Source organism: Hydractinia symbiolongicarpus, chromosome 1 (genome assembly GCF_029227915.1).
Source record: "Hydractinia symbiolongicarpus strain clone_291-10 chromosome 1, HSymV2.1, whole genome shotgun sequence".
NCBI lineage: Eukaryota > Metazoa > Cnidaria > Hydrozoa > Anthoathecata > Hydractiniidae > Hydractinia > Hydractinia symbiolongicarpus.
In genome coordinates, this window is record NC_079875.1 from 26,318,151 (window position 1) to 26,327,757 (window position 9,607).

Genomic DNA, 9,607 nt, shown 5'->3' on the forward strand with positions numbered 1-9,607 from the left:
AGTTTTTTTTAAAAGAAATTGTTTTTATCGTTAGTATATTACTATTCTATGAAAGGATCACTTCAAAATGTATCGGATTTATTTCTCAATCCCGAAGTTGTTTTGCGCCAGGTGCGCCACAAGCCAAAATTCAACACACGTTGCATACACACTACATTCCCGATATATTCCCGACATAATCCCGATATAATATGTATTTGATTATACGATAGGCAATAATCTCATCAACACATTTTTAATACATGATAGGTGCATTTTTCTGATTATCACATACGATGGATTTGATCACCCTGGCCCTTTTTCCCTTTTATAAACTTTTTTGAGAATCGGATTTCGATTGGATTCGCCGGCCTCGAAGTAAAACTTGCTGATGTCATCGAGATTTCCCGTATCCCAGTGTACAGCGACCATCGTGTAATTTTCGTTTCCCTGATTTAATACGATGGTCCTCGAACAAAGCTTGGGTATAAAAGGTTATCAAAATACTTAAAAAGTTCTTGTTTAGTCTGATTAGCTAAGGGGAGCCATATGTCTTCGACCTTCCATCAAAAGTCGTTGTGATGCGGTCCGAGCGATGAGAAAAGTTTCCCATGAGTAGGCTATAGTAAATCCAGGCTAGACTGACAGTCAAGCTGTCTGTTAAGCCTGTCTAGCCTAACTAGCTGACTAATAGTAGCTTTCTATCAGCTCGGCCATGTTTTCTTCTCGATGGTGGTTGATGAAAGAAAGAGAACACTGACTTTCCATGATCCTTTTTGTTTGGCTTTTACTCCTACTTCTTCCTCTCTGATGCTGATGGTACAGTCCCTCGCTCTTGCTCGCTCAGTTCACCATGTCTCTTTTGTGTTGAAAATAGTGATGTGGGCAGGGAATTGTTTTGTGTTATGGTTGAACCACCAGTTTGACCTTCCACGCCAACATTTCTTTTTGCGTTTTATAGTATAAATTGACTAGATTTCTTGCACATGGTGGCTGAGGAAACCTCTCTACAAGTGGGCCAAATGGGTTTTTTTTCTTTGTTCTATTCAATCGAAAAATTTTGAAATTTCACCAAAAAACCCCTAATATTCTGCTACTAGACTAATTGCTCTATTTAAAGCAGTTAGCAGGCTAGCTAATCCCTGGCTAGTCCCTAGCTACTTGAAGGTGTAGGTAGTGCTCTCTTTACTGTACATTGAATTTTTTAGTGAAATATGATTAGTGCTGAAGATCAAAACAACAGCAATAACAATAATAACGATAATAATAACAAAAAAAATTTGGTCAGAAGGGTTTTGTGGCAGTAAAAGTAAGAATATATATTCTAAATTGTTTTATTCGTTAAAAACATTTGAGTTGAATGCTACTCATTGTTTCAATGTAGTACATGGATATGTATAATATTGATTTGGGCATAATTTGATAAAAAAGATAATAACAAGTTTCATTATGATATCGTACTTTTAGAAATGTAGTGAATGTGGCGAAGCAATAGCGGCAGCCTTGAGACAATGCCCTTTCTGTAAAAGGGATTGCATTAAAAGGAGAAAGGTTGCAAGCAACAAAACTTGCAACCTTACAAGAAGTAAGAGGAAGATCGGAGACATTGTAAGTTGTTTATTCCTGGATAATCATTATTATTCTATCTGCCGTGATATAAATTGGAATTTAATCATATTTTCAGAGCAATAATATGAAGGATGTCCTCGGTTACGATGTTGCAGTTGTGTATGTGCGAAAAACACCATTTAATCGCACATACATTGACATCAAGGCAACAAACGGTCGCATGACCGATTTCCTATTTAATGATGGTGTGTTTACCAGACAAGGGCAAGCATTGTCAAAGTTTTTTGAAAGTCTCCACAAAGGTATTGCATTTTTCCTTGTTCGTTTACACTGGATAATTTGAAAAAGCAGCATGCAAAATGCTATCATTCAATTTTTCAAACCATGCTATATACAGTTTTAAAAGTGGAAGGGTCGACAGTCATATTTCACACAGATAGCTTTTATTACTATTATTATAGTTGTTATTATTATTATTATTGTTATTATTATTTTCTTCAAGAGTTTTTCCAACTAAAATTGCTTTTAGAATTTACATTTATACGGATAGTTTACGACAAATGTCTTTTCCTTAAGACGGATGTCTTCTAGTGTTTCTCATTGTTTTACATAGTACAAAGCACTGTTTTTCTTGTTTTTTCTCTTCTGCATATTTTCTCTCTCGTCATTATTATTATTATTTTTTTATTATTTTCCATTATTAATATGTAGATCAAAAGAACAGTACCTCAGCAAGCAACAGGCATCCTCAAAAAAACAACAACATTTAAAATGAAGGTTAATTTTTATATATTTATAGCTACACACAGACTTCCCAAGTATTGCAAAGAGAATTGCACCAAGAGGGATTTGCACCAAATCAAAGCTGAATTTTTTTTAAATTTATTTTAGAGTGTGAAAGTGAGCAATGTGATGGAGAGGAACATGGGGAGGATGTAGAGCAGATTGAAGGTCTGTGGTTTCAATAAGATGACGTAATTTTTTTTTTTAGTCAAAATAGTTTCCTCAAATAATTATTTTTTTCTGAAGAAAGTTCAGTCCTACTTCAAATTTCAAATTGTCTCTTTGTCATTTTTAAGGACTCGAAGAAGAGGTGTGTGATCAAAATACAGGTATAGAATAATATTTGTCCGATCCGTATCTTTGCGAATAAGTGATCAGTTTCATGTGATGTTTCTCCTAATTCATGCTTCTGGCAACAACAAGCCTGAAGTGTCTTAATATTTGTCATATCATTTAAGGGAAGAATTTATTTGCAGAAGAAATTGTGCGGAACTTTTTTTGCGGAATTAATTAAAAATTTCTTTCACTAAATATGTCATTTTTGGGACACTCATCTGCAAAAATAAATTCCACACAAATTTCTTCTGTAAGTAATTTCTTCCTTTATGATACATGTGGGTGTTTTTCTTGTTTCTTTTCTATCACTATATGATTTTTTCGTAGATACTGAAGATGGAAACGCTTTTGACTTTTTAAAAGAAACTTAAAGCCGTGGCATTCGTCAATTTTATTGACAGATAACATTTTGGTTTATTTTGTGTTGTGTTTTTTTATTATTAGTATTATTATTTTTTTTGTGGGGGGGGGGGGGGGGGGGAGTTATGTCATAGTTAACTGCCAAAAAAAAGAAAGTTTTTATGTTGTAAATACCGACACTATATAGTATTTTTAATATTTATATATTGAGATGTACCTCAACTTTTAGATGTATATTTTAAACAGAAAACAGTGATGTAAAACTTTTTTATCTTGTTTATATCTAATATTAACAAAATGACCGGATAGATGGAGTGATGAAAGATATGTTCAGAAACTACCTTTCTTTCGTTGAGAATCTGATATAATTAAAATCAAGACTTAACAGTGTCTATACAACGTGCTTCCTCCCTTTACTGAAGTTTTTTTCTTCATATGCGAAACCATTACTGATAAGGGAAAGTAATTTCGAATGTCATGGCAAATGAACTCTTGATGATGTAGATACGCTTTCTTTTGCATGCGGTTTCGTGTTCGGTTTTTGAATTATGAAGTAAAAAAAAATGAGTATGCGGGTATAGCGTGATATTGAGTACAAATATTGATAAATTGTACAAATAATGACTAAAAGAGCTAAAGTTCGAAACGTCAGAACGAGAAAAATTTAGTTATTACGAGTGTCATTTGTCAGTTATAACAACGAACATAACCATGTGATTACTGTTTAATCACAAGCTTTGTTCTCCCAATCCCAGGTTGAAATCCTCATGTGTACAAGCTGAATATGTATTAGACTTGAATGGCGTTCTCGTTTGCGTAAACTTGTCAACATTGTCTTTTGATTAAATGAACGCGATCTAAGAATCATTTGAGTTAAGTCCTAAAATCGATAGATCGTAGTATATTCTCCTTTGTTCGCGAAATCAGATCTACCGAGGTCAATTCGTTATTAAGTGGCCTGTCGTTGATTGCATATGCAGCAAGCTGTAGGGAGCTAATGTGTGAAAATCAGTGTGTTATTCCCTCTCGCTTTCTCCATCGTACATTGAACAATCAAATTGGTTTAGTTTCAGTTTGTTCGAGCGAACATGTTGTTGTAGTTTGCTCTGGTTATCTACCAATATATAAGTGTTGATATTGGCAATTTGTGTTTCGTCCATTTACTGAATAATGAGATCATCAGTTGATTTCTACTGTCATTGTGTGAAAATCAGTGTGTTATTCCCTCTCGCTTTCCCCATCGTACATTGAACAATCAAATTGGTTTAGTTTCAGTTTGTTCCAGCGAACATGTTGTTGTAGTTTGCTCTGGTTATCTACCAATATATAAGTGTTGATATTGGCAATTTGTGTTTCGTTCTTTTAAAAAACTAACTGAATAATGAGATCATCAGTTGATTTCTACCGTCATTGGAGTTTTCGGCCCCGTCCTAGCACGGACCAATCAATAACTCCTCGTGATAGTGGGCCATACCTTGGTTTAGGTATTCTCATCAGTTAGTAAAAACAATTTTCTTTTTGCAACTTACTGTTCTTATTGTCGTGCAACTGAAACAAATTCAAAGTATCGTTTTGATTCATGATGCGTATGTATATCTTGTGTATGTATATCTTGCGTTTTCGGACCTAAGTTGAACGAATTGAAGGGTTCGCAATAAGTCACATACATGCGTAGAAAAGTTCTTTCCATGGAACGAATTTGTTTCTAAAATTAGTTTCCGGAACTAACTTGAACGAATTAAAGGGTTCGCAATAAGTCACATACGTGCGTGTAGACAAGTTCTTTCGATGGAACGAATTTGTTTCTAAAATTATTTTTCGGACCTAACTTGAACGAATTGAAGGGTTCGCAATAAGTCACATACGTGCGTAGAAAAGTTCTTTCGATGGAACGAATTTGTTTCTTAAATTATTTTTCGGACCTAACTTGAACGAATTGAAGGGTTCACAATAAGTCACATACATGCGTAGACAAGTTCTTTCGATGGAACGAATTTGTTTCTAAAATTAGTTTTCGGAACTAAGTTGAACGAATTAAAGGGTTCACAATAAGTCACATCCATACGTAGACATGTTTTTTCGATGGAACGAATTTGCTGTTAAAATTAGTTTTCGGACCTAACTTGAAGGTTTTTATGTTCGGCCCTGTGAGAGAAGATTATCGTATGAAAAAAATATAACTTATAGGCGGTAGTCAAGTAATGAAAACATTGTATATTCATCAAATTATATACAGTTACATACAGTACAAATTATATGCGGAAAATTTCAACAACCTGTTGTATATTCATGGCCGAGGGATAAGTATCAGATGAATTCATAATGATCAGGTCAGGTTAGCAAGTTACAATCGAATCTATATATTTATACTTGTTCTAGCGCTGTAAAAAAGTGTTTTCAGAGTCTGTAATAATGTCTTCATCAGTGTTATCGTCTTCGTCACTATCACGATCTTCATCTGAAAGTTCATCGTCGTCGTCTTCGCTTTCCCTGTTGTCCATGTCATCGTCTAACTCTAAGAGCGATTCGCCATTCACAGTCGAAAATAGTTTCTTGGCCTCGTGAAGTTGGTTTTCAAACATTGCTATTGATCGACAGAGTAATGCTCTCATTCCGCATCTGTGGCGTTTTTCCTAAAATCATAGCAAATAAATCTCAATCTTGAGTTTCAATGTATTATTAAGTCTCGAAGGTATTCAAATACGCACACTGATCCCGTCGAAATCAGATTGATCATCTTCGATATCCGCCAGCTCCACTGAAAATTGAGAATTAAAAATATGTATAGAATCTGCATGATCAGAAGTGGTCAAAATGTTCGTTTCAAAAGCGTAAAGCAATGATCATTCTCCTTCATTTTGCATAAAACTCAATAAGGGTGTGATTTACTGGAATAAAACGCAACCAGAAGAATATTGTAATGTAACGACAAACCTATAATCCCCAACTTGTTCTTGGAACAATTCCTCAATACAGTATAATAGTCTACATAGTTTTTCATTTCACGTACTAATAACCCTTTTTCTTCGACACAGTGTTGCCATTCGTGGAACTCGTCGAGTATTGACTTTTTCTCCCAAATGGTGCCTATACACAGTTGTAAACGGTTAATAAAACGATCTTTGTTCACTCTATTTATGTTACCCATGCGTGGCCACCAGATAAAGCGCCACATTACTGAAACTTTATAATATATCCATATATAATCTGGCATGGGCCCATACATGGGTAACATAAGAAAGAAAGAGCCTGCATTTTGAACATACCACCAAAACGTAATGAAGCATTATTCAGATCCATTTCTTCCTCATTCACCAATTTAGCAAGTGCATTATATTCTTCGCATTCGTCAGTAACTTTTTTACAAATTTTATCAATTGTTCTTCTCATGCGGATCCTCTGTTTACTCGTATCTGCACAAAAAAAATTAAAGGAATAAACGAACACTGATACCAGCGACACCAGTTTTGCATACATTCTGAATATTACAAGAACAACCTTCAGAAAGGTGCGATATAATAATGTAATAATAACTGATAAAGAGTAAAAAAAACCTGTTAACTTGCTCATTGAAAGTCTTTTTATTTTTGCCTGAAACTGATGGTTTATAATTTTTTCTTTAATAGCATCCATAATTTTTTTTTAAGACAGCCTTTTGTATATCTTCACAATCAGGATCAAATGATGGTTCCACTTTTCTAATTTTTGTTACAATAATACCCAACTTTGTCCGAATCACAGACTGCGTGTTTCCACATTTCAGTACATAGTGAACTGGGATGCTGTGAACACTAGACTCAACATCAGCATCAAGTTGTTTTAAACGAAGAGAATATAGTGCTGAAGTTTCCTTTGGAGACAGAACATCATTTCTTTCTTCAGCAACTATATAACAAATATCATGGAGTGATGTATAAATACCTTTTGTTGAACAAAATACAAAAAGAAAAAGCTTTTTGTCTATAACATCATACCTGTGAAAAAATGTACCACCTCCGATGTTAAACTTGTCATGGTAGAAATAGATGTAAGAATGCCAGCACTTTTACAACTATTTTCCCACACAGCTTTGGAGTTCTCAATGTTCAGAGCATTCTAAAAGAAAGAAAAAATTGAAGGCAACCTAACACTTTTGAATATTAAAACCTGTTAAAAAAATAAATACAATATCATAATTAGACCTTGTTATCCAGGTTTTCTTATTTACCTTTTTATACCGTTTAATAAGAGATTTAGCTAAGCCATCAACCTTTCTTTTGTTCCAATCAATTGCAAACTCAGTTATCACATCTTCTCTATCTACACAAGAAGTTGGTTTTACCAAAAGGTTTATTCTTCTAATAAACAATAATAATTAGAAGGATTGGAATAAATAGAAATCACAATTAGAAACTACTTTGGGGAAGCATGTACTTTGTTGTATTTCCATTACGCGACAAATAACTATTCACTTGTTTAGCTTCTTCACCCGATGATTTAGCTGACCCTTCTTGCCATCTTCCACTCCATTGAACCTATAGATCGATCATTTCAAATACATATCACTATATTACAAAATTTTGCCTGAATATAAATTGATATTATGATTTTGCTAGCAAGCATTACAATTAAAAAAAGATGGCAAAAATGAGTTCACCTGACATGACATCTGATGTATTTTCCCATGCATTACAGACAATGCGGGTTTCATTTGATCAGCAGCGAAAGGATCATGTGATTTGAGCCATGGCCAATACTTACAAACAATTTCATACCAAAAGAATTCCACATTCTGGGATAACATGAAAATTGTCTGTAAGTAATGTGCATAGCCAAAGATTTCACCACGGAACATATTTACTCCTTTTAGGGCAATGCCATGTCGACATACACAATATTCCAATCCAGTTTCATCTAAGGCAGCCTTTCTTCGTGATATGTCCTGAGCTGCTTTAAGTATACTAGAACCGCATGCAACTTTGTGCAACTTCTTGAATAATATAAACAGAAATAAAAAAATGAGTATGGAGACAGAAAAGGAATACTGTACTGGCAAGTCTTCACTCACAGTGACACAAGAAAGTATGAGAACACACTAAAACCTACCTTCGATGTTTGTTTTGAATAATCTAGACTTTGTAAATGTTCACCAACTTTTTCATTTGATGATATAAATAAATCTACCAAAAAAATATCTAAGTTTTTGAAAAAAATAATTATTTGAGGAAACAACTGATAAACATTAATTTTTTGGAAAATAGAGAATTCTGTAAAGGTACAGTTTTCTTGTTAAAGAAATCTTTGGAAAGAAAAATTTCAAGCATTTTACACTATATATATCAATTTTCATTGCAAAATGTGTGTAATCAGGCTGCAGTGATAATCATTATAGCAGCTTACTGAAATGCACCCTGTCTTTTTTCATTGTTATTATTCACCGACAGATTTAGAAATATTTCTCGAAATAAAACTTTTTTGCCTTTCTTCTTTTTCAGTTACAAAATAGTACTGTTATCCAATAGGGTCCTGAATAATGATATATGATCTGCAAACTTACTTTCCTGACGTTTTATAACGGTACAACTTATTATTACCATCAACATGACAAGACTGTTGATGCTGATCACAAGCAGGACATGAAAATATTGGTACAGTCGTCAGTTTGTCAAGTTCGTGTTGCCCATATTTCCATTCTCTGAAAGTTCTGGTGAATAATGTGCAACTGATCACATCCGTCTAAATTTTTACACAATAATAATGCAATACATCTACTATCGTAGGTAGGATTGTGAGAAGATTTGTATCATTGAAATAATACAGAATTCACTTGAATATGCTATATCCCTTTTTCAGAAGCAATTCTATAATTACCCTGGAATGAAATCGAGAAACATCCTCCAATGACTTTACAAAACTACTAATTGATGAACCAGGCATTCGCTTTGAAAATCTGTCCCACATTATGAAGCAACTTTCATGAAAAATGCAGTTAATTTGCTTCAATGATCCAGGCCAATAACCAGATCCAAGTAAATTACTCAAACAAAATGGGTCATAACGTTTTCCACAGGAACATCTCATGACGAACTTGTTGAGGTCGAATCTTCCTAAAATGAATTTTAATGAAAAGAAATCATATTTCCAAATCCAAAAGATAAAATTTGTATGGTATATACAAACACTATGTTTTTGTTGTTGTGATGTTTCTTTTTAAATGTCTACTCAATTTTTATCTCATTTTCAAACATAATAGGCATAATCGTTTGGGCCTTTTCGATTCGCCCTGTTTCCTCTAAAGTAAGGGAAAACTGAAAAGAATGTTTTAATATTAACACCTTTTTAAATAAGCATCAGGAAAATTGGGCTCATTCCTAGTTCTGTTCAGTCTTGGCAACAGTCTGGCTTGCTTGCATCCAAGTAATCACAGATTTTGGGAGTTCAAAATCTTTGTAAATAAAAGGATTTACAGCTAAGTGTAAATTTGAAACACCGATATTTTTTCCCTTAACTCTTTAAATTATTACTTTTTTTATAAATTAAGAAAATTATTTTTTGAAGACGAATATGTAGTCAAATAACAAAAGTGTTTTACATTATATGC

General features: G+C 33.7%; 2 protein-coding genes across 2 annotated transcripts; one reads left to right on the plus strand and one right to left on the minus strand.

Moving 5' to 3' along the window:
* The first annotated feature begins 1,162 nt into the window (after window positions 1–1,162).
* On the plus strand, window positions 1,163–3,126 carry LOC130648499 (uncharacterized). Its single transcript, XM_057454554.1, has 6 exons — window positions 1,163–1,288; window positions 1,447–1,587; window positions 1,664–1,850; window positions 2,440–2,499; window positions 2,628–2,660; window positions 2,995–3,126. Exons 3-6 carry the CDS (start codon window positions 1,673–1,675, stop codon window positions 3,036–3,038), a joined length of 315 nt encoding a protein of 104 aa, XP_057310537.1. The 5' UTR covers window positions 1,163–1,288; window positions 1,447–1,587; window positions 1,664–1,672; the 3' UTR covers window positions 3,039–3,126.
* Window positions 3,127–7,307: 4,181 nt separating this feature from the next.
* On the minus strand, window positions 7,308–9,319 carry LOC130648507 (uncharacterized). Its single transcript, XM_057454562.1, has 2 exons — window positions 8,878–9,319; window positions 7,308–8,742 (listed from the first exon to the last, which is right to left on the minus strand). Exons 1-2 carry the CDS (start codon window positions 9,085–9,087, stop codon window positions 8,560–8,562), a joined length of 393 nt encoding a protein of 130 aa, XP_057310545.1. The 5' UTR covers window positions 9,088–9,319; the 3' UTR covers window positions 7,308–8,559.
* Window positions 9,320–9,607: the final 288 nt, after the last annotated feature.

Coding starts and splice junctions, on each gene's coding strand:
- LOC130648499 (XM_057454554.1), top strand. CDS start 1,673: ATGAAGGATGTCCTCGGTTACGATGTTGCAGTTGTGTATGTGCGAAAA. Junction 1,851..2,439: donor TTTTGAAAGTCTCCACAAAG/GTATTGCATTTT, acceptor AATTTATTTTAG/AGTGTGAAAGTGAGCAATGT. Junction 2,661..2,994: donor GGTGTGTGATCAAAATACAG/GTATAGAATAAT, acceptor ATTTTTTCGTAG/ATACTGAAGATGGAAACGCT.
- LOC130648507 (XM_057454562.1), bottom strand. CDS start 9,087: ATGAGATGTTCCTGTGGAAAACGTTATGACCCATTTTGTTTGAGTAAT. Junction 8,743..8,877: donor TTTCTCGATTTCATTCCAGG/GTAATTATAGAA, acceptor GTAAAAATTTAG/ACGGATGTGATCAGTTGCAC.